We start from the raw sequence: 25,485 nt of genomic DNA, 5'->3' as shown, positions 1-25,485 counted from the left end.
TTAATTCCATGAGTTTACTTTATGGTTTGATCAAAATGAATTATTCATACTCACATTTCAAATTCATTCAGTTGAGTTTTTCATTATATCATAAATTCCCTACATCACCATACATTTAAAAAGAAAATGTTTTATTTCAAAACATACTGGCATTCTTTTATTATACTTTACATTCTCTATTTTCAATAATAATAAAAACAATGAGAGTAGCCAACATTTATGATGTGTTTACTATGAATCAGATACTATGATTAGTGCTATAATTGCATCAATGGTTTTTAACAAAGTTGATGAATTTTAGGGAGCATTTTAGAAATTTCTTGGTGTGTTTTTGTTATTGTCACAATTTTGAGATGCTCTATTAGATTTAGTAAATACAAATCAGAGAGAGTCTTACTGCAATACATGGAATAATTTCTCTGAACTTCCCTCCTTGAGAAAAATATTATGTGTGTGAGAGTAATTTCAGATATGCAACTGAACATTTTGTAGTTAAAAAATACTACGATGTTCTGAATTTATAATTTTACCTTGCTTCGTATTTGTTGTTCTAGGTGTGGCTTTGTGCACTTTGCTTGTTATCAGAAATTATCTTTGCATGGTTTTAACATGTAAACATGTACTGGGTAGCCTAGAAAAGTAACTACTATGTATGTCAAGAGAATATTGTATTGGGTTACAGTATTGAGTTAAGACTATGAATAACAAAAGTTATTCAACTTTTTTTCAATAGGAATTGTATTTTTTCTTTTTCTTTTTAAACTGCATCACCACATGCAATAATATTTCTCATGGCATTTGTGTAATCGATAAAATACACCATGATTAACTGTCATTTTTAACTGTCCCATTCACATTTATTCTATGCATATGCACAAGGACCTGACTGCTTTATTATGTCATCTAGTGTTGTCATGCACAAGTATACAATGTCTGTCCAGAAAGTATATAGCCATGTAACGTGAAAAATACTAACATTTAATGAAGATAAAAAATACAAGAAACATTGTACATTGGACAATCATGCCTCAGTCACCTTCAAAGTAGGTACTTTGGGACCCCACACAGCTCTCGCAGCATCTTTTCCACTGTTCACAACAGTCCACAAAATCCTTTATTGGAATCAAGTCATTAGCAACTGCAGCACGATGGTCCTTTTGCTCTGGTAGCAAAAGCCACAGAATGAATTTTGCCACAACACATTTCATGCCAAGACCCTGGTCAAAATCTCAGACACAGTGGTTTTTGGGATCCCCAGATCAGCTTCTAGTTCTCGCACTGTCAGTCACTGATCTTTGTTGACTGCAGCACTTACACGTTCAACATTCTCATGTGTTCTGCTTGTTGCAGACCTTCCAGAATGTGAATCACTTTCTGCAGATTCTCAACCATTTTTGAAACATTTGTGCCACACTTTTATTTGAGCTGCACTCATTCCATTGTTCCCAAAAACCTTCTGAATCATCCAAACAGTTTCTGCTGAGAAATGTTCAAGCTTAATGCAAAATTCATTTCTCTACTCACTCAGTCATTTTGAATGTCATGGCCACAGAGTACCCATGGTCACTCAACTGCATCTACAGCCCCCACTGACTAGTACACAGAAATCATCATTGTTCACGCATGCTCATTCCAGTCCACTATCCTCGGCTACCAAGTTACATTGATGTTGCACAAAATGTTCTCGTTCTAGTAACAATGTCTGGACTTTTTCTGGACAGACCTTTTATATATTGTTATTTTTATTTTTATATTACTATTTGGGTATTATTTTTTTAAACTTACTATATTTGATTCAAGAGGGTAAAATAGACATTTGAAAACTTTGTTACATAAAGGGGAAATTATATTTTACTGTATTCAGAAATATTTATATATTATTTTATTTATGACTCAAATTCACAACCATGGTTTATGGATTATTATCCCTATATTATATATGAACTTTAATTTAAATCTCGTATCTGAGACAATATTAAGTTTTCAAAAACTTTATAGGAGAAATATTTCATAACCCAAAGTTAGGCAATACATTTTTTAGATATGACACAAAAATTATCTGTAAAAGAAAAGATAGGTATCATTAAAATTAAAATAATTTAAACATAAAGTTACTTATAGCTTAATAATTCCCAGAGACTGTACTAAATACTAAGTTTGGGAAGATAGATAATGATAAAAATTTTGCTTTAATTTTTTCTACTTCTGCATCTTCTATATTTACTATCAGTCACTGAGTCAATAAACTTAACAAGCATTACTATCCAATATGAATCCAACATTTACATGAAAATTTTCCCACTTCAAGGTAATGTTGATTCATTTTTAACATTTCCTGTTTAAGAAATCTCTCATCTTTGTTCATAATCTGGGGAGTCACAAACCTTGCCAAGTCAAACACATTTGGTTGTTAACAATTTAAAGAATCCTTCCCTGATTCTTTTGGTTTTAACACCATAAATAATAGGATTCACCATGGGCGGAATGAGAAGGTATATATTGGCTATAAAAATGTGGATATGTGGAGCAATGTGGTGACCAAATCTATGAGTGAGAAAAGAGAAAAAGGCTGGTGTATAAAACACTAAGATGACCCATACATGGGAGACACAGGTACTTAAGGTCTTGAAGCGGGCAGCCTTGGATGGGAGATGGAAGACAGTGAAAAGAATAAACACATAGGAACAGATGATCAATATGAAGTCCAGTCCCCCTGTCAAGAATGCCACAATTAGACTGTATGCTCTACGAATCTTCGTCTTAGTGCAAACCAGCTTAATCAGGGCCATAAACTCACAATAAGTGTGGGAAATGACATTAGTTTTGCAGTAGGAAAGCCACCTCAGTAGGAAGGGGTGTGGACTTAGGAGTATAGCTCCTCTGAAGACAATGAACACACCCAAGCCCACAATCACTGCAGGTGTTAAGATAGTGGAATGTCTTAATGGGTGGCAAATGGCTACATAACGGTCAAAAGCCATAGCCAAGATAAATCCAGATTCCATAGTAGACAGAGAATGTATAAGATACATTTGAGTGAGGCAGGCTTCAAAGTAGATCTCTCTGTCATTGAACCAGAAGAGACTGAGTATCTTGGGAAGTGTAGAAGAAGTGAGCATCAGATCAGCCACTGAAAGCATGCATAGAAAGAAGTACATAGGTTCATGAAGTTTGTGGTCTGTCTTGACAATTACTAAAAGGGCAGCATTTCCTGTCAGTGACAGTAAGTAAATCAGGAAGAAAGGAATGGAGATCCATGTATGAGCAGTCTCCAATCCTGGAATGCCAAGCAGTAGAAAGATGGCAGGTTGAAGACTGGTCCTGTTATAATCTACCATTATTCCAAAAATGGATATTCCATGATCCTGTCCAAATTAAACATCACAAAGATTTTAAATACATAAGGACAATTTTTCTATTGTTACGGGTTGGAAGAGATGCTAACATCCAATCATATGGAACTGACTATTGAATAATTTCTTTGATAACAAATTATCTCAATGTATCAAATGCATACTACTGTACTTTTCTTTTTGTAAGAAAAAAAGTAGAAAGGAATTCTTCTCTCTCACACTCTGTCCTGCTTTACCTTTTTTTTTTTTCCAGAAAGTATCATTCAGTTCACTAAATACATTTTAGCAATAGTATGCAGTATTATAGAGGTTGTAGTTGATATACCCAGTTATATTTTTTTACCATCTGAAATAGTCAAAAAAGTAAAAGCCTAATCATCTTAAATGAGATCAGCCATTTGTATATTTACTCCTTTTTACCCCTCTTCCAAAAATAGAACTTTTATGAAGAAAGGAGACTTGGGAAATAATAAAAAAAAATCTGATACAGAAAATGACTAAGTGGAAAACACAAGTATTCACATTACTAGATATTTGTCCTGTTTTTAAAGTTATCGATTAAATTCTTCCAGAAGGTATATAGTATATTCTTCAGTTACACAATACACTTAGGCTGATTTTTGCTTCCCATGTAAACTTTTATATGCAACTCTTGGCTCAAGATATCAGTACCAAAGTGTGTCTCGGAATGTGTGAACAATTCTTTTGGGCAAGTTATCCTAACAATCCTAAATTTTAAATTGGTAAATGAATACTTGGTTCAAATATCAATATATCATAGCAATGTGAGGCATCCTATTAGTCTCTATTAGTCCAAATAAAGTTTAATAAAAACAAGGTAGTTAAGGACCAAATTCTAAGGCTAGGGTAACAAAAATGATGATCATGTACATCTCGGCTTAAATGTTACATTGCTCTTCTTCTACATTATTTTTGTCAAGTCAAGATTTGAACCATCTTTCAGACAACCACAAAGACTAAGTCTTCAGTCTTGTGCCAGGACCTAGGAACTTCAGTCTAGCCTCCACCATTCCCTTCTCATGGAAGCACTAAAATCCCCCTTCCCACCTTAACCACAACTCTTCTGTCTGTTACCTGGTTATCTTGCCTCTGCAACTAGGCAGTCTCACTGCTCATCCTGAAGCTCAGCATAATATTGATTCTATTTACAACAGGTGTCATTGCACTTCTTACCTTAGGGGACCAGAGGCCCACAAGGAATGTCATGCATATAGCCTCTAATGAGAATGCTGTCTGACTGTTGGCAGTCTCACTAATCTTCCCAAGTCCCCACAGGCAAAATTTGGTCTCTTGGAAGGACTCGGTTACGTGGTGTCCATTCCATCTAAGTTCATATCTTAGAAATCAATAGCAGATGGTGCTTGATATTCAGACTTTGTGAGATATTTATTGTATCTTTGGGCTTAGGCACGCAATTCTTTCTCAAAACATGTGTGATGAGAGCTAGGAGTGGAAGATATTGTGAGGCAACAAGTTTATGAATAATCAGGATGATTATATTAATATCGTGACATGTTTCTAAATATTCTAAAGTAATTCACCTGAACCAGTTTTAGTTCTGAAAATCAACTAAAGCTCTAGGACATGATCTAGTCATGTTCCTACCTTGCATTCCCTTGAAATGTACGCATTTGATCAAGTTCAGGGCAAGTATTATCCCTATGTATGGGAGCATTCTCTGGTTGGGATGCTATGTAATGATTAGATATGTTTTGCTATAGATATGTTCCTTCTTACCCTTCTCTTCTGCTCTTATATTTCAGGAACAGTGAACATTAGAGGCTTTGTTTCCCAGGATCACAGATCATCTTTCTTTAAGCAGGGCTTGTTCAATGGGGACACTAGGACAATTCGTTCTATTTCTAAATTTCTTCAACTGCATCTATTCCATGGCTCTAGGTTTTGCCAGAGGGCACTTCCACAGTTTCAGCTTCTAGTGGGAGATTCATTCCTTACACAGGATTAAACTACTGGAAGCCTCTATGTTTTGCTGGCAAGAGTTGGTGTGGACTTTTGTGGCTTCTAATTTCTGGGAGTCCTCACTGTCAAATGTTGGCCTTCTTAGAAGTTCTATAATTTGTGTAAATAATTACCTGTATTAAAGATGCTCAGTAATAAAGACACAAGTGCTATTTCCTGGTTTAATTCTGACTAATACAGAAGCCGTTCAAAATAATAGAGGGCTAGTGATTTCAGTAACTTGTTCAGTTGAAGAAATGATAGAGTATTGACCTCCTACTTATTTCTTTTCAAATATTAGAAAGGGAATAATCAAAAGTCACCAGCAATCTCAACATAATAGATCTACACTTGTATGTTCATTGCAGCATTATTCACTACAGCTAAGATATGGAAGCAACTTCTCTATGATGAAAGGATAAACAAAATGTGGTATATCTTACTAGAAACTTGGGTAGAATAGATTGATGAGTGTGGCAAAATTTTGCTTAAAATCATAATGTAAAACTATAATTTCTTATACAAAATTATGTATTTAGCAGATTTATTTTAATTAGCATTTCATTTCCTTTGAATATGTAGCCAAAAGTGGAACAGGTAGATTTTGTTTTAAGTTTTTTGGTAGTTTTGTTTTTAGTTTTTTGAGCAACCTTTAATTCTTTTACTGGATATAGAACTCTTGGTTGACAATTTCATCTTTCATTGTTTTAAAATGTTGTCTCCTGCCTTCTTGTCATTATAGTTTGAGAAGATATTAACTTTTAATCTCATTATGAATCCATTGCATTAATCACTTTTTTCTTGCTGTTTTCAAGATTCCCCTTTGTGTTTTGCTTTCAAAAGTTTGACTATAATGTCCTAGATAAGGATGTCTACTTTTCCTTCTACTTAGGGTTTTCCTTCTTGTATATGGAGATTGAAATTTTCTATCAATTTTGGAAAAATTTCAGCCATTTTTTAAATGTCTCGCCTCTCGTCCTAGGATTTCCTTTATAGATTTGTTAGTATTTTTCTTGGTATCCAACAAGACTCTAAGGCCTTGTTTATGTTATTGCATTTCTTTTTATTATTTAGCACAAGAGCTGGCAGGCTTATAGCCTCCTGAAGGCAGCTGTCTCCAGGGTTTAGGGGAAGATTTTCATTTACATGAAGAAATCTTTAAATCTCACACAGATGCAGTGAGGACAACCCTCATAGCATTCTGTTTAGAAATACTACGTTTCCCTCCACTAAAAGTAGAACCAAAAAAATCTAAAAACAAGCAAAAAACAACAAAAACTCACTTATATTGCTCTAATTTTCATGTTAATGAATAAAGCATGACAGTCAAGTCATCTCCCACAAAAGCAAAAGGTGTTAGCACCCAACTCCCATCAGCAGCAGTCACCACTACCACTGTCACTAATGAGGTTATTACATTATTTATTTTAATTAACACTATAATAATATGAATGTATTTAATTTTCAAATCAAAATTATGATAAATGCACTACTAGTATCCATATTTTGCAGTTTAGGAAATGCAAGATTAAAATGTATTAAAAACACTGTCAGTAAGTGGCAGAGCCAAGCCTGAAACCAGGTGTTGCTCCACAGCATAAGGTTCATCATAAACTAAGGAAGCTAATGTTGAAGTTCACAGCAAAAGGAAGTCTTTCCATTTAGAAGCTTTAGCCATTTAGTTCCCCATGGCAACAGAAACTAAGAGCCTTTCATTTAAGGCATTCTAGGTTATTTTAATAATGTCAGCTATATATATATGTATATTTATATATATATGTATATTTATATATATATGTTCACATATCCATTTATCTACATATTAACATATCTATACCTATCTATTTATTTATATTTTTTAAAGAAAGTAATAGGGTATGGAATTCCTGATATTTAACACATTTTTCTTATAATTTGACTTTCTATGAAATAGACCCCTGGCATTGATGAGACTATGCTTTACTTATACTTTCCATATTAGATAAGGTCCTTTAAGTTATACTGAGAAAAAGGAAACAGAGATATTTGTTTTAAGAAGGAGAACTCAGTTCCTATATTGAAATATATTATGTACTATTGCAGACTTTTTTTCTGCCATTCAAGTTAACGTTACATCCCTCAGCTCTAAATGTATTCTTTTGAGACATCCTCAATTCCTCTTTGTTTTATGTGGGCAAATCACTTAATTTGTGAGCATTAGTGAAGATATCTGGGTAGGTTAATGTAAACATTATATGGAAAATAAATGATTCTGTTCAAGGTTCAGGCAAGTCTATAACTGGAGATTGGTCAGAAAAGACTAATGATAACATATGTGGTAAAAAAAAAGGGGGGAATAAATGATTTATTATACTTTCTGTTTCACTCACATCTAGTACATCTCCCTCCTTGGTATCATCACTGACTGTCAGTGCTACTTTCGTAATTCTTTTCAAGGCTTCCAATTAAAGAATTATAGAAGATTTAATTACACTGCTTGACATTCTTGTTCATTCTTCATGTCCATTTTGAAATGGAAATCTTAAGCTTACATTTGAAAGGCAATAATAAAATAACATCACCAAAAATAAAATATAGAAAAAGACATTTTATTTGCCAAAGAGTATATGGGAAAATGTATTCTATATTTTATTATTTTTACTACCATAAAATTTCTCAAAAGTATATATTATTATCTTCCTTTAAGAACAAGAAAATAACATCAGATAAGCTGATATAACAGGCAATATCTAGAAATATGAAATTTTAGAAAGTATCTGGAAAAATATGATCAATCAGGTGATTTTTGAGGCAGGTATTACATAAGTAAACTTTTATTAACATTGTTCTAAGCCAGAGATTTTCAACAGGTATAACTCAAAAATTTTTAAAACATGTAACACCTGACTATTTGGTCAGGGGCACTGACCTCTCTTCTGTTACATTGTGAGATATTTATAACAACAGCCAACATAGCAATAGTTTGGTGTGAATGGCCCTGTCTTGAACCATAAATATATAGGTCTTATAACATAGCTGTGTCTTATTGGTCATGTTGCATAATAAGGTTGCATCTGATTGGTTAATTCTTGGTGTTAGAAATCCCTATATACAAGAATAGGCACCTGAGTTTTTTAAAAAGTCACTTGGCAAGGATGTGGAGTAAAGGGAACCCTTTTGCGCTATTGGTAAGAGTGAAGGTTAGTACAGCCATTGTGGAAAGCAATATGGAGTACCACAAAAAATTTAAAATAGCACTGTTTATGACTCAGTGATTCTACTTCTGGCAATTTATCTGAAGAAACATAAAACACGGATTCAAAAGAATATAAGCAGCCTTTTGTTCAATGCATTATTTACAATAGCCAAGATTTGGGAACAGTTGAAGTGCCCATCGGTAGATGAGTGGATAAAAAAGCTGTGGTACATAGACACAATGGAATACTACACAGCAGTAAGAAAAAAGAAACTCTTGCATTCTGCAACAGCATGGATGGAGCTGGAGAAAATTATGCTAAGTGAATTAAGCCAGTCAGTGAAAGAGAGACACCACTCGATCTCACTTATAGGTGGAATCTAATGAACACAATTAGCTAACAAACAAAGCAGTAACAGAAGCTTAGATACATGAAACAGACTGACAGCTGCCAGAAAGGTTAGGGGCAGGAAGCAATGAAAGATTGTGAAGGGATTAACCAAAGAACATTTATGCACAACCCATGCACATGGACAATAATATGGAGATATCTTAAGGAAGTGAGAGGGTGAGGTAGGGTGGTAGTGGGGAAAGGGAGAAAGAGTGGGAACAAATATAATAGAATAAACAGTAAAAGTAAATAAAATAAAATAAATAAAAATTTAAAAAGTCACTTCACAGCAAAAAAGGGAGGTAACTACTATTGATATTTTTGTAAATCAATCACTATGATCTTTATTTTTGTCAGACTGGCAAAATGTGATATGTTTTTGCTGTGCCACAGAATTTTAGAATTAATTTATGTGTGCCATGAGATGAAAAAGGTTGAAAAGTCACTGCTCTAAACCATACTGACTCATCATTCTACTTTTAAAAATGTGGGATTATGGAAAGTTTAATCAGTTTCACGCTGTAAAGTCAAATGTTTTCCCTATGTCATCGGTATGTGTTTATTCTTACCAAGGTACAATTAAGAAATCATCATATGACTCTAATGCCTGCCCACAGACCCTTTAATGATTGGTTCCTGAGGGTAGTCCCCTAGTGACTGCAAAATTCTGAAAGGATGTCATCTGCCCAATCAATAAGAACCCCTTAGAGGAACAAAGAAAGGTATTCCTCTTTATGATCATCAACAGCGATTCCTACTAGGCATTCATTTTGTTTAATTCTCTTGAAAGACCCACAGGCACAAGAGGAAGAAGTGGGAGGCAGCTGGTTTGTCTTACAGCTTCCTGAGAGATGAGTGCAATCCAGGCCAAAACACCAGCCAGCTGAAGAGATAGAAGGACTATGTGAGGCAGCAGTATTTCTATTCAAGAGAAAAATGGGAGAGGAATGAAGAATATATAACAATCTCTGTGGCATGGATATGAGCAACAAATGGACTCCAACCATAGGCTGAAGCAGGGTCAAGACAATCTTCTGCTCTACCAGCCTTAATTATTTCAGTGGCTAAATTGTAGGCACATTTACAGGGTCTCCAACATAGGCTATGATGGGCAAAAGAAACGTAAACCTTAGGGAATTCAAAATGGAGGTTATTTATCAACCAGAATAAAATTATTTAAACATGGTTATTTTTTAGGGACTTACTCATTTAAGCAGCTAAAAAAATATTTTGGAGATTTAAAGATATTTAAGACATAGGATAATGATAAGTGAAATCAGTTATACGCTGAGCTAGTGTGAATTTGGCCACCGGCACAGAACGTGTCTGGGAGACATGGCTGGATGCTTAGTTTGCACTTTATAAAGTGATAATAACACAGGGATCAAGTAAAACCAATCATCAAGCTCTGGTTAAATGGTCTAAATATTCAGATTTGTGTTTACTTAGCAATCTGATCACATTCATGAAAATTGACTTATTCTAGTTTTAATGTATTTTTAATCTAAAAATAGCAATTTGCTTTTTATAATGCGTTTACACATGAACAATTTTCCAATGAAGAGGAATAAATAGGCCTCATAGGTGAAAGCATGTTTTAGAGACATAATCAGAAGAGTAAGTTTCTAATTCTCACTTGAAAATAAGCCTCTTTTGTTCTTAATCATTTATATGTTTAATGAAAATATAAGCAAAATAAGCACATGCTGTATTTCTAGCACTTAGTAGGTGGTGTTTATATAGTACAGCATCAGTGAGACATAGGGTAAAACATCCCAACTTTAGGGCCTGTTCTTTCTTTTCCCCATAGGGTAGAGTCCACCCTTGTTTTTCCCTTTTGAATTTTTAGATTAAAAAAATATTACTGACTAATTCCACATATCCACCCCTTCTACTACCTGAATCAGGAACAAAATTTCCTACCACTGATTGTCACAAAACATGGTGTTACCTATTTTAGGTGTAAATAGAGAGTGTATTTTATGCTTGATCTACTGAAAGTAATTTGACAACACTTAGGCTAGGGCAGGTTTAGTGACTCTGAAAATGTTAGTTCCAAATAGAACCAATGTCCACCCAACTACTTTCTACCTCCTTGGAATCCCAGGTCTGGAGGCTGCTCATGTCTGGATCTCCATCCCTTTTTGCCTGGTCTATCTACTGTCTGTGATGGGGAACTGTGCCCTTGTGTTCATCATCAAGACACACCCCAGTCTTCACGAGCCCATGTATCTCTTCCTCTGCATGCTCTCTGTGAATGACCTGATGCTTTGCACCACTGCCCTTCCCAAGATCCTCAGCCTCTTCTGGTTCAATGACAGAGAAATCAACTTTAATGCTTGCCTCGCCCAGATATTTTTCATTCACTCTCTGTCTACCATGGAGTCAGGATTCCTGTTGGCCATGGCCTTTGACCGATATGTGGCCATCTACAACCCTTTGAGGCACTCCACCATCTTGACACATGGTGTGATCGTGGCTTTGAGTTCAGCCATTGTCCTACGTGGAATTATCCTGCTGACTACTCATCCTTTCTTACTGATGAGGCTTTCCTACTGCAAACCAACATCATTGCCCACACCTACTGTGAATTTATGGCCCTGATCAAGCTGGCATGTGCTAATACCAGGATCCACAGATTCTATGGCTTACTTCTTGCCTTCCTTACTGGTGGGATGGATTTCATATTGATAATCTGCTCTTGTCTTCTCATTCTCCATGCCGTGTTTCGTCTCCCATCAAAGGAGGCCAGGCTCAAGACCTTGTGGCTCTCACGTTTGGGTCATTTTAGTGTTTGATATGCCTGTTTTTTTCTCCTTTATCACCCACAGATTAGGTCATAACATCGCTCCACACATCCACATCTTCATAGCCAACATTTATCTTCTGATTCCTCCTATGATGAACCCTATTATATATGGTGTGAAAACCAAACTTATCCGGGAGAGCTTTCTTAAAGTCTTCACAAATACATGTTTTTGAGTTTGTCAGATTTTTAAATTAACCAGCAATATGGGTGAAACCATGGAACTATGGTCTAGCTTATACTCAAGTAAATCTATATTACCTAAGAAGACAGAAGCTTTCCAGGTGAACATTGGATCATATTTACTTAAAAATGTATGGTTTATATCTGAAATAAAGTTGTTTTGTGATATATATCTATCTTCAGTATAGGGTCATTTCTTAATTTGTATCTCAAGTTCAAGATATATTAGTCACTCAGTATATGTGTGTGTCTTTGTGTGTGTGTGTGTATCACTAATGACAAACATTTGCTCATTCCATTATTTATTGGCACAGGTACACATACATGTATGTTGACATGGAGTGACTGATACATAGGTGTCAGTACAAATTTATAAAGAGACTGCATTTTTTTTCTTGCTCATAATAGTTAATAATCTAGGAACTCATAGTAGAGGAATAATCAGGGCAAAGTATGTCTCTGAAAATTTTAAATTTCTTCTTATATTAAAGAAATTGGGACTATGCTTGAGGCTTATCATATTCTTTGGTATTTAAAAATATGTTAGCTTATAATAAAGTCTTTGAGTTTGGTAACTAATGTAAAGGTTTTATATAAGTTAATATATGTCACAGCTAGAACTCAGAAGACATCTTGCCTCAATAATAACATACATCTTTAAAAAAATTGTCATTTGGATAAAATATATAAAACAAAAAGAAATGGAAAGTTGTGGTGGTCAGATGAAAATCCACATCTAACTTTCACATCTAACCAAATATTCTTCATTAAAGTCACTTTTATGACAATTGAGGTTGATTTTAGTAGAAATGCAGCATCTAAATGCAGTATTATTTTTCTGGTTTTATTAAGAAATAATTGACATATGTCACTGTATAAGATGTATAGCATGGTGGTTTTATTTGCATAATTGTGAAATGATTACCACAAAAGGTTTAGTTAACATTTACTATTTATATAAGTACAATAAAATATAAAAATAATCTCTCCTTATGATGAGAAATAATTTCTTCTTATGGTCTTTTCTTGTAACAACTTTCAAATATACCATGCAACATGTTAACTATAGTCATCAGGTTGTATATTCTATCCCTAGTACTTATTTACCTTACTGTCCATTTGTACCTTTAAATCACCTTCCTCCAGTTCCTTTCACATCCTGTAGCATCTATTATTAAGTTGGTTTTATATGATATAGATCATTTCAATTTATTCATAGTATTTTATCTGATTATGCTACTGATGTTTTTTTGCAAGATTTAAACACTAAAAAGGTAAAGAAAATTTTTCTAAAACTGTAAATCCCATATACTGACAAAAAAATGGGAATTTTTTTAGTCTTCTTTTCATGATACTATGGTTTCAGGATACATGAATTATGTAATTTTGCCATGTGGACAGTATATGTTTTTTATACCAGACACTTACCTAACTTTTTATTTTCCTCTTCCATTCCTTATATATCAAAAGGGTCTCTCAAGTTCACCGTGTGACCAAGTTTTCTGCCTTTTTCTACCTTTCATTTTCTTCTCCTATATTTGAAAGAAAATTTTAGGATCAAGAAAGTGAAGGTGATTTTTTAATTTTCAGGAAATCTAATTAATATATATTTTAAATGAACTTATGCATCGCACACTCAAATTTTACTTTATAATTTAAAAAAATTTTAGGGATAACTCCAATGTCAATATCCAATCTTTTTTTTATTTTACACAAAAAAACTGCATGATTTAGATATATTAGAATTTATTCAACATAGCCTATTTCCTAGACATTCATTTTGTAAAATTTTTATTTATCATATATGTATGTATGTATACATGCACTTATTTACTTACATAAACTTTATTTTTCAAGCAGTTTTAGGCCCATAGCAAAATTGAGAAGATACAAAGAGTTTCTGTATGCTCGCAGACCTCACATACACAGCCTCCCCTACTGTCAACATCTCACATGAAGGCGTTTTTGTTGTGAGGGAGACCTCCTGAAAACAAATTATTTTCTGGAGTGCAGGCCTCTTATAGTATAGGCTTCCCCGCTAGGAGAGTGGAGTGTTCTAGGAACCCATCTGTGTCAGTGTACCTGCTGGTGTTGTAGTGAGAGGCTGCATTCAGGGGGGGCTTCAACAACACAGCCATGGGCTGAATCTAGACATTCTTCTTGCATCCAGAAGGCACAAAATGCCAACTTTCCGTCTGAAAACTAGAGTGGCAGAGGCTGCTCACTGGTATCCTGTAATTGCCTTGTTGGTGTGGGAAAATCATCTCCATATATTGGAATTGGTATTAGAATCTTTATCTTCCATCATTTTTTATACACTTCTCATTCTTTAGGTCTCTATCAAAAGTCACCTCCTGAAAAGGGCTGTCTTTGATCAGCTTAATGAAGTCACTCCAATCATTCATTAAAATGCCATTCTATTTAATTTCTCTGTGATATTATTATTTAAATGTTAATTATTTGAATCACCTCATTACTGGATAATATTCTTAAGAAAAAATGGATGGTGTTAGTTGTTTATTTTTTCCAGGGGTATTTTTCAAGCTATTTAACATAGACTCAGGTATATAGTAGGCATTTAATAAGTAGACTTAGGTACATAGTAAGCATTTAAAAAGTATTTATTGAACAACAAATTATTATAATCATACACATTCTCAAATACTTATAGGTGTGCATATCTGATTGCAATATATAATATTGTGCCTGCTATATGTGCAATAATTTTATGAGTCTATATGTGAGTGTATATATACATGCATATACATGAACATGTGTATAATATGCGTGTATATATAGAGTTACACATATCAAAATGTATATATGCATACATTTGAATATTTTATACATAGAAGAGAGAGTGTACCACGCATGTTAAGTTTGACAGGAGCACAGGAATCTAGTTTTCTAGTTTATTTTTGTGTTGCTTTCTGAGCTAAGTAACCTATATGACTACATCATTCATTTTAACTGAACTGGTTTTAACGGAACTAGATTTAACTGAAATAGTGGGTCAGAGCCACTTGGGTAAATAAACTGTTTCTTTAAAAATCTGTAATCTCACTCACACTAAATTTCATTACCAACTGATATCATGTGATAGAAAAAATGTTTTGTGTTTTTTCTCATATATCACTTACACTTCTCAGAAGGACAAGAAGCATTTGTTGCAGAATTTGAGCCCCTGGGACCATTCCCAAGTGGGACTATAAAACCTGCCTGAGCCTTCCATGCAAAGAATGATTCAAATCTCTGAGTTCCTGGCTTTGATTCAACACAACACAGTTAATCAGGGGCATCAACAATTTATCTGTGTCTACTTACGCCAAAGAAGCCAGAGGCAATGACAGTGAGACTGTGGCACACTGGTGTGAGGAAGAGCTGACTAGAGTTGAGGAATAAATATTAAAGTACATTAATACTTTATACTTTATACATATTAATGCTGTGGATTCCTCAGACTTGGCTGTGCTGCAAACAGACTGAAAACAAGCAACACATTATCCAAATATAATATTAAAATAACAATACATATCTTGAAAGTTTAACTCAGGAATTATGAACAAATATAGAGAGCATATTAGGAAGCCAAAATAAATTAGGACATTATAATAACTGCTAAATTATTTAAATATTTTTCTGGTTGGTGTTACGTTGCTATTACAGTATTTCTATTAACTTCTAATTACAAAAACAATTAAAACATTTTATAGAAATTAAATTGAGGCAGATTATTGCTAAAAATTCCTGGGTATATATGGATGTTTTGAAAAGTACGGAATTGGTGTTATAAATGATAAGTCAAACCTTTAAAATATATTTTTGACAATGGCTTTGGAGATCTAAGGATTCTTAAACTGACATTTTTCACCACACCATTACAAGAAATTATTAATTGTGAAATATTTACCTTGGGAGTTGAAATGAGGACAGAGGGATACATAAAGTTAGATAAAATTCTACAAGATATATAATTGTGACAGCTAAAAGAAGGCAAGTATGACAAGATTGAGTATTAAGACACAACCACAATAGACAAAAAAGAAAAAATTGAGTTGAATGACAGAGACGTAGAGAAAGACAGCACGGAAAGTTAAAATGGTATCTACATATGCACATCCACACATCATATATCTGAATATTTAAGGACAAGATTTAATACAGTCTTTGTTGGAGTACATACCTGAGTCTATGTAAATCATTATCTTCTTACCCTCTGGGCTCACTGATAATCTTCCATCTCCAGTTAGTTTTCTTGACATTCTTGTCACTGCTTTATCTCTTGTACTTAAATCTCAATAAAATAACTGCAGTGAAATGGCTCCGGGCTCAGTGGATCCTTTCTGGCCCCAAGGCCAGGCTTATTAGCAAAGCTTTTTGAATGAGCTAGATCTGGCCCAGAATGTTTCCATTTTTTACCCATTTTTGGACTGAAAAGGAAGAATTATACAAACGTTGGTGTTCTCTTGAGAATAAAGGTGTCCAGAGGCACAGAGCTAGATGTTTCATAAAAAGCATAATATCACTGGTGATGTTTAAAAAACAAACTAAAAAGGAGCCCTGGTTTGGATGCTGATTCCCAGGCTTGGGCTGCTGAGTCATGATGAACTGGCTTATCCCCAGGCAGGAGAGGCGATGAAGAGGGCCTGCCTTCCGCTCTTTCTCCTCCCAATCATTTTCTTTCTAGATTTCCTCTCATGGGTTCCCATACACACGCGTCAAAAACAACCTGGCTCTATTTGTTTTTTATTACCGTCTTGTTTATCTTGCTCTTATCTGGTCCATTTCTCCAAAACTTACTTCCTTTCTCTCACTTCAGTCCTAAACACAATGTAACCTTACACACGACCATGAAAAATTGAAGCTGGTATCGATCCTTTCATGGAGTAGAATATTCACTAGAATTTAGATGGGAAGTTAATGTAAGAAGACAAATACCAGTTGTTTCAAATACAAATCCCCTCTTCTTCCTGGTACTTATTAATAGTAAACTAAGACAGGGCTTAACTGACTGGGAAAAAGACAGATATAGGGAAAGGCACATGAAATATAGGAAATGGACTAAGTGGGTGAACTTAGAGACAGACTGAATAGGTTTCGAATCCTATCTCTGCTACTTAATGAACATACCAATTTGGGCAATAAATTTAAACTCTGTGCCTCCATTTCCTCCTCTACAACAAGCAGAATAATATCCAGTGCAAGGAACTGTTGTGAAGCTTAAGGAAACTAGTGCTTTATACACTTAAAACATTTTCCAATACAGTAAGAAATTTGTAACTCTTTGTTGATAATCCGAGCTACTTTAACAATATTCCCAAGCTAGGATAGTCAATGTAAGGTCATACTGATTGGAGTTTGCCATGAAGATGTCTCCTAGAATTCACTCTTGGAGGGTTGGGGAAGTGAATAAATTTACATCATCTCCTTGCCTAGATTTATTGCCAAAAGTGAACAAAATATGTGAGTCAAACAAATGAATTTCAGAACATCCGCATTATGACTAAGTAAAAGTGGAGCAGTGCTTTCTGGCTCAGCTACACATCCGAACAGGTAAACTGGACTTTTTAACAATCGTTGCCCCTTCCACTCCCATAATTTTAACTTAGCTCAAATCGTCAGGGTTTTGCTTGCAGGAGCAGAGACCAGAAAGTGAAGGAATCCATGCATTTAGTAGAGTAGCACTGGGATCAACAATGTTAGCGTGGTTCCTCTGTGAAACCCCATGTTTCTTGATTCTCTATTTAGTGTAGTCACCGTTTTAATTTATTCCTTTGTCAATTGTCTTCTTTCATATTTTCAACAGTATAGTAAAATTCTTGACATCTCATAGAACATGTCCTGTTTCTTTTATGTTTATAAGCTCATTTCTGGTGAATTGTTTTTCTGTATACTTTTTTTATTAAGTTTTATACAACTTTGAAATCTATGTAACCTTATTAACCAATGTCACTGCAATCGGTTTAATTTAAAAAAATTTAGAACACTAGTAGATTACAGGAAAATGTTAATATAATATGGAGTGTCCTCACATGGCCCATACATAATTTCCCTCATCATTAACATTTTACTTAGTATGATCATTTGTTACACTTAATGAACCAATATTAACTGAAGTGTGTGCATTACTGAAGTTTATGTCTTATTCAGATTTTCTTAGATTAACCTAATGCTCTTTATCTCCTATGAGATCTCATCCAGGGTACAAAATTACATTTACTGGTTATGTCTAATTAAGTCTCTTAGTGATCTCTTGGCGCTGATAGTTCTTCAGGCTTTTTTTTTGGTTTTGTGCACTCGATGGTTTTTAGGAGTACTAGACAGATATTTGTAAAATGTTCCTCAACTGAAATTAGTCTGCTAATTTTCCCTATGATTAGGCTAGATCTATGCTGATTTGGAGAGTTAAAATACTATTTATATCCATTACCACATGAATTATTCTAGCAACCTCTCATGATTATCTGTAAACTTCCTCTCCAACATTAAGGAATCTCAGGAAAGGTCATGTGATCCAGTTAAGTCCAATGAGATGTAATGTTAAGTTAGGGGCAATTGCTCCTTTATATTTGCTATAAACTGTGAATAGTGTGCCCCACTTTAGCAAGAGTATTAATTTGAAAAAATAACTAGGAGCCTCCTTGACTGGAACAGAAGTGAATCTCTGAGTTTTCTACAGCAATGTAGTTTCCTGGAATCAATGCTGACCATTCTAAGGGGATGCTTCAAATTTCTTAATTTACAAGTGCTGCAGAGATGGGAGCTAAGTCACCGAAATATATCCTCCAGTTTCAGATTTAGTTAAAATTAGAGAAAATTTCTCAGTTATAACAGAGAAGTATTTCAGTATCAACTGGGCCTAACCAAATTTTGCACAAAATCTATGGAATACAGTTTAAATACATTTCAAATTAACTACTTAAATCATATTCTGTATTTTGACCCATATGGAGATTTCTCATTAATTCTAGATGGCAGTCATCTGAAAACCTCTAATAAGCTGTAAAAATCAATCTCTTTAATCATTTTGCAGTTGTATAAAAATTTAATTTTGCCCCCCTAAAAAAGAAATCTAGCCTCCACCATGTGTAATACATTTACATAACTGTTCAATAACCGTATGCACATGTAGCTGTATTAGAATTGTTAACCTATAACCCCCATGGGAAAATTTTATCCACTAGAGTTCAGTGTTTATGTATAGTTATATTTCACCTTTACTCCCACAGACTTGGCTCATTTCCAAAGTTACTTACATTAACACATTCTCCCCCATCCACTTTAGTGGTTTGTTTAATCCTACATTAATAATACACTGAACTTGTCACATTCTGCATTTCATTCTGGGATCCTGAACTCCTAAATGATGTTTTTAATTTGTACGCATTAAGGTCAATGTTGTAAAATTCTATGGGTTTTGTCAAATGTACAGTATCATGCAGCTGCCATTATGGTATCATACAGAATAGTTTCACCAACTTAAAAATCACCATGGGCCTCACTTATTCAACATCTCCCACTCCTCTTCCCTCTGGCAAACCTAGACATGTTTGCTGTCTCTATAGTTTTGCTTTTTCCAGCATATAATAGAATCACACAACCTGAAGCTTCTTCCGATTGGCTTTTTCTAAGCGAAATCACTGAGCAATATGCATTAAGATTCATTTACCTCTGTTCATAGCTTGATTTCTTTTATATTGTTAATGCAGAATAATAACAATTGTTTTATGTGAAATGGCTGTAGCACAACTTCAATATCCCTTTATCTGTTGAAGGACATCGTCATTGCTTCTAGTTCTTGGCAATTATGGAAAAAAAATTGTTATATATGTCACTGAATAAGTTTTTTGTGTGCATGCGGTCTTCAAGCCAATTGGGTAAATTCCTTGGAGTACAATTGTTGAATCCTGTAGTAGGATTATTTTTGGCTGTGCAGGAAACTTTCACACTTGCTTCCCACCCAAAATGAATAAAAGGTTCTATTGCTTTGCATCCTCACCTATTCTTGGTGTTGTTTTGTTGGTTTATTTTTTTTAGCCATTTTTAGTGGTGGGTAGTGAAATCCTCCTGTACTTTTAAAATTTATAGTTTCTTGTAGAATATATGTTGAGCATTTTTTCATCTGTTTGTTTTCCATCTGCATATTTTCTTTGTGAGGTGTCCAGACAAATCTTTTGCTCAAATTTTAATTGAGTTATTTTTAATATATATGTACTTAATTTTAGATTTTTATTATTTTTAAGCCAAGTTGAAGAAGTTCTCTATTTCTAGTTTGCACGTGTTTTTATTATAAACATGTGTTGTGTTTTCTTTAAAGATTTTTCTTTAACCATTCATATGGTGAATATCATTTTTCTCCTTTAGGCTGATGTTCTAGGTTATTTTTGTTGTGTGCTTTCTTAGTTTTTTAAATTTTATTTTATTTTTTGATTTAATCTTTATTGTATTTTTTTTCCTATTACCATTTGGTCCCCTTATACCTCTTCTCTTCCCAGCAATCACCACAAGTTGCTTCTTCTTCGAATGATTTGCAAAATTTGCCTGTGAAACCGTCTGGTCCAAGACTTTTGTTAGTTAGTTTTTTGTTTTCGTTTTATTGTTGTTCAGTTACAGTTGTCCCCATTCTTCCCCCCTGTTGCTCTCCCCTGTGCCATACAGTCCCCATTCCCAAAGACAATCCCCACCCCGCTGTCCCTCTCCATGAGTCCTTTGTGCATGTTCTTTGATGACTGACACTTCCCCTTCTTTTCCCATTGTCTCCCTCTCCCCTCCCATCTGGTCACTGTCAGTTTGTTCTTTATTTCCATGTCTCTAGTTCTATTTGGCTCATTTGTTTGCTTTGTTCATTAGGTTTCACTTATAGGTGAGATCATATGGTATTTGTCTTTCACTGTTTTCTTTAACTTTTGAACTTTGCATAACAGGAATAAACACTTGGTCATGGCTTATAGTTACTTTTATAAATTATTAATCTCACTTTGCTAATATTTTATTGAGGATTTTTGCATTCATTCAAGAGAGATAATTTTGAGACATGGTCCGCTTTTTTTGAGGAGCAGGGTATTATCTTTAACTGGCTTTGGTGTTAGGCTATTTCCAGCTGTATAAAACGAAGTGATTTTTTTACAGGTTATTTTAGGTCCTTGTTATAAATTTTTCCTTTCAGGTTTGGTAGGATTTACCAGTTAAACCATCAAAACCTGATTTTGGAGAGAAGGTTATTAATTAGTAATGTGATTCACTAAATAAATATAGAGATATTTAAGTATTAGGACTCTAATTTCCTTCTGTTGACTTTGTATTTTATGTGTACATGTATATTTATGGGCTTTATATTATAAATATATCTCAGGAGAAACTGGAATGAAAGGGATTTTTAGTGCTTTTGTCACTAAACTTGTCTTTTAGGGCATGGAAATATAAAGAAAAATGGATGCTTAGAGACATAAAAATTATGACTATGAAAGTGTTACAAAATGAATATTACGGAGACCTCAGAATTTTAATAGAAAACATCATTACTTATGGATTAACAAATCTGAATATTATCAATCAGACCAACTCAAAATATGTATGAACTTCTCTCTAAAGAAGGAACACTGTGAATTTAGTTTCTTGAAGATTGGTGTTGTAATCTTGTGTGGTATGGAAGGTGAAGGTCATGTTTTGAGTAGAGATTTAAAATCATCATTAATGTGAAAAATCAATCTTTATTTTATGTGTTTTATTCTTAAATATTATTAAATTTGAGTGATTTATCTGCCTTTGCAACACATCAAGTCTGAAATATTAATGCAGTCTACAAATAAAGAGGCCTTTGGAGAGGGAGAAGTGGCCCATGTAAATAGATTTCCTTAGTGTATTTAACACACACATGCACACACAGAGACACATATCAGGAAAAAAAAGTATTAAACATGACCTGAAATCCCACTGGTAGAATTCTGTAGATTCAAGCCTCCTCTTATAAATGAAATTTTCATTCTTTAACACATGCATTGTTTTTAGGTGCTTTCACTTCATGCTTCTCCCGAAAAGGAAGTGGTGGCACAGTGAGGGCACATAGTGCGTACAAGTCTTTCTGAAGAATAATGAAAAAGGTGCTGGTATGAAAGAGAGGAACTGAGGACATTGATTAAAACGTCATTAAATATCCTAGTGATGTCCTTAGAGAAATTAGAGACATTTAAGTTTATAACTGAGAAACCTACCAAAACCTTCTCATTTCCCATTCAATTTTGGTTCTTTTTTCAGAGGAAACAAGGCAGTTGACATAAACTAATTATGCTCATTTGAAATACTATTCTATTTCCAAATACATAGGTATAGCGCATCTCTAAAACTCCATGGTTAAAAATGAGAAGGTTTCCAGTGTGATGTTTTCTCCTACTGTAATAGAATACTACATTAGAGGGATAAACACTCAACATCAATAAGGAGGAAACATTGGGATTTAAGACCAGAAAGCATCCTGCAAAGTTTGTTCCTTTAGGATCTGCAAGTTATTTAAATATGAGGAACATTTAAAAATATAATCAACCTAGGGTCAAACTTAACTTCTTTCAGCTATAGCCACACCCTCAAGATAAGAGGCCCTACTTTGAGGCGAAAACTCAAATCACATGCTCACGAACCTGCTGTGTCCTCACACCATAGATAATAGGGATGAGAGCAGGTGGGATAACCACATAGAGATTGGCAACAAAGATTTGAAGATAATGGGGAATTTTTTTGCCAAATCAGTGAGAAAGGAAGGAGAAGAGAGAAGGTGTATCAAAGACACACATGACCCCAACACGTGACCCACATTTACTCAGGGATTTGTGACGAGCATCTAAGATGAAAGGTAGAAAACTGCATGGAAGATACAGGCATAGGAGATTCCAATCAATGCCACAACCAAAATAAGAAAAAAAAATCCACAAAAAGCCCATAAATGGTTTTAAGTCGAATGCTGGTGCAGGCCAATTTGGCAATATCCATGTGCTCACAGTAGGAGTGGGCAGTCATTTGAGCCTCACAGATGGACAGGCAATGAGTTAGGTAAAGAATGGGCAACGTGAGCAGGATTGGACACATTCAAATGCTCACACCAATGCCCACTAGCATTGTGTACTGTCAGGATGCTTGTGTAGTGGAGCGGTGCACAGATGGCCACATAGCAGTCAAAAGCCATGTGGAACAGCGGACTCCATTCCTGTGAAGGTGTGGATCAGAAACATCTGGACCACACAGGTTCCAAAGCCAATCTCATGTGCATCCAACTAAAAGATACCCAGGATTTGGCTCACTGAGGAAGCGGAGAGAACCAGATCTATAGCTAATAAGATGTCTAAAAAATAGAACATGGGATCCTGCAGTGTACGATCAGACCAGATGATCAACAAAATCGTAATGTTGCCCAGCAGAGCCATTAAGTAAATGGAACAAAAAGGTAGGGAGATCCAGCCATAGGAATCCTCAAGTTTCAGTATGCCTATAAGAAAAAAGGTGTCTGAGTGGAAAATGGTGGTGTTGGTGTGGAACATCTTGGCACTGATCAGAAGAGAAGTGGTTGGCCGACTCTAGAAAGAAAAATAAAAGTTCTAAATGCAGAGCTCAAAACTTCTTTACCAAATACTTTTTATTTGCACTTTTTTTTTAGTTGTCAGTGTTCTCTTTCTTTATTGTTGTTGAGTTACAGTCGTCCCTCTTTTCCCCATTATTATTCTCCTGCCCTATTCTCCCCCACCTCCCACATTTAATCTTCCCCACACCTCCATTGCTTGTGTTCATGGGTCTTTTATACATGTTCTTTGATGACTCCTTCCCTTCTTTCCCCACTTACTCTGCTTCACCTTCCCCTCTGGTTACTGTCAGTTTGTTCTTTATTTTCATGTCTGTGGTTCCATTTTGCTTGCTTGTTTGTTTTGTTGATTAGGTTCCGCTTACAAGTGAGATCATATGGTATTTGTCTTTCACCGCCTGGCTTCTTTCACTTAGCATAGTGCTCTCAAGTTCTATCCATGCTGTCATGAAGGGTAAGAATTCCTTTTTTATTTCAGCTGTGTAGTACTCCATTGTATAAATGTACCAAAATTTTTGATCCACTCATTTATTGATGGGCATTTAGGTTGTTTCCAATTCTTGGCTATTATAAACTGCACTGCTATGAACACTGGGGTGCATAGGTTGTTTTGAATTGGTGTTTCAGGATTCTTAGGTTATAATTCCAGCAGTGGAATTGCCACGTCAAAAGGCCATTCTGCTTTTAGTTTTTTAAAAAAATTCCATACTGTTTTCCACAGTGGCTGCACCAGTCTGCATTTCCACCAACAGTGTACTATTTTCCCTTTTCTCAACAGCTTCACCAGCATTTGTTGTTTGTTGATCTATACTTTTCTTATTAGAAAAGCTCATTTTAAAACTTGATTCCAAAGTCATATTTAGATACAGACTGAGCACGCTTCAAGTGGTGTGGAGCATTAATATTATGACAGATCTCCCTCGACATATTGGACCTTATACTCATTTATTGAAACCAATATGAAACTTGTAATGAATTTCAAACATATAAAGGGATTTATATTGAGATCTCAGTCTTTTCTGAAGACAAAGTACATCTTATTTAAGCATATCAACACAAAATCACAGAACCACCTATATAGACACCTGCACAAAGAACATGACAATACGTATAAGAATATAGGTGTATGTACCTAGACATGTAGGATAATAAAAAAACCATCAGAATTTCTTAAATTGTTTTGTTCAATACTATATTTTCTTTTTTGTCTGTTTTAAGTTTATTTTATTTTTAAAGATATTTTTATTGTTGTTCAACTACAGTTGTCCACATTTTCCACCCACCACCACTCTCCAAAGACATATATTTAGAAAATTAGAGCTAAGCTTTGCTTCATTAATTCATCTTTCTGAATTATGGAATTCATTTATGCATATACACATTAACATACTGTACTGTATAACAGATAGAAAAAGAGTTGCTAAAAGATAGGCACACTGCATTGTATCTTATATATGAAAATAGTTACACAAAAATGGAAAATGCTGGAGTTGGAAATAACCTCCCAGGAAGAAAGGCATCTCTTTATTACTAGCATTTCAGGTGGGAATTGAATTAAGAATCTCCAAAGTGTCTACTGGTTGCGAAGTTCCAAATATTATCTCAGACTATCCAATAAATCTACCTTTCTTTATATGTGTGTAGGGGGTTAGTTTTAAGGGGGAACAATGAAAAGATTTGTTGAAGGTAGAAGATTTGAGAGAAGTAAAGACATGTTGCCAATGACAATAACAGATAACATCAAGATGGAAAAAAAGTTCATGCTCCTGATTCACCACACTGCATATGTAATCACTATCCCTCCCTCCCTTCCTTTCCCCTTCTCTCCATGTCTTCCTCCTTTCCTTTTCTCCTTCCTTTCTGTTATTCTTTCTTACAGAAAAAAAGGAAAAGATAAGGCAGGACTATAAGATAATAAAGAAGGGTAAGAAGAATATAGGAAGAGAAATAATGGAGAAAGAAAAAAAGAAAAAAGAAGAAAAGAATATGCCAAGTTCAACAGTTAAAAAAAAGAAAACAGTGAAAGACAAA

The 25,485-nt window shown here is 34.6% G+C and overlaps 1 protein-coding gene and 2 pseudogenes across 1 annotated transcript; 1 reads left to right on the top strand and 2 right to left on the bottom strand.

The window, feature by feature from the left end:
* Positions 1 to 2,393: 2,393 nt before the first annotated feature.
* Positions 2,394 to 3,338, bottom strand: LOC129076479 (olfactory receptor 52D1-like). The gene has a single exon (XM_054580639.1). The coding sequence runs from the start codon at positions 3,336 to 3,338 to the stop codon at positions 2,394 to 2,396; it is 945 nt and encodes a 314-aa protein (XP_054436614.1).
* A 7,607-nt stretch (positions 3,339 to 10,945) lies between these two features.
* Positions 10,946 to 11,881, top strand: LOC129076423 (olfactory receptor 52K2-like; annotated as a pseudogene).
* Positions 11,882 to 22,483: 10,602 nt separating this feature from the next.
* Positions 22,484 to 23,416, bottom strand: LOC129076478 (olfactory receptor 52J3-like; annotated as a pseudogene).
* Between the last annotated feature and the right edge of the window lie 2,069 nt (positions 23,417 to 25,485).

This window comes from Pteronotus mesoamericanus, unplaced genomic scaffold (genome assembly GCF_021234165.1).
Source record: "Pteronotus mesoamericanus isolate MK-2021 breed Mesoamerican mustached bat unplaced genomic scaffold, CSHL_Meso_final contig_591, whole genome shotgun sequence".
Classification (NCBI taxonomy): Eukaryota; Metazoa; Chordata; class Mammalia; order Chiroptera; family Mormoopidae; genus Pteronotus; species Pteronotus mesoamericanus.
The sequence above is the reverse complement of the archived record's forward strand: the minus strand, read 5'-3'. Positions and strand labels throughout refer to the sequence as shown.

What these genes read in the sequence shown, in the direction of transcription:
- LOC129076479 (XM_054580639.1), bottom strand. Translation starts at nt 3,338, where the DNA reads ATGGTAGATTATAACAGGACCAGTCTTCAACCTGCCATCTTTCTACTG.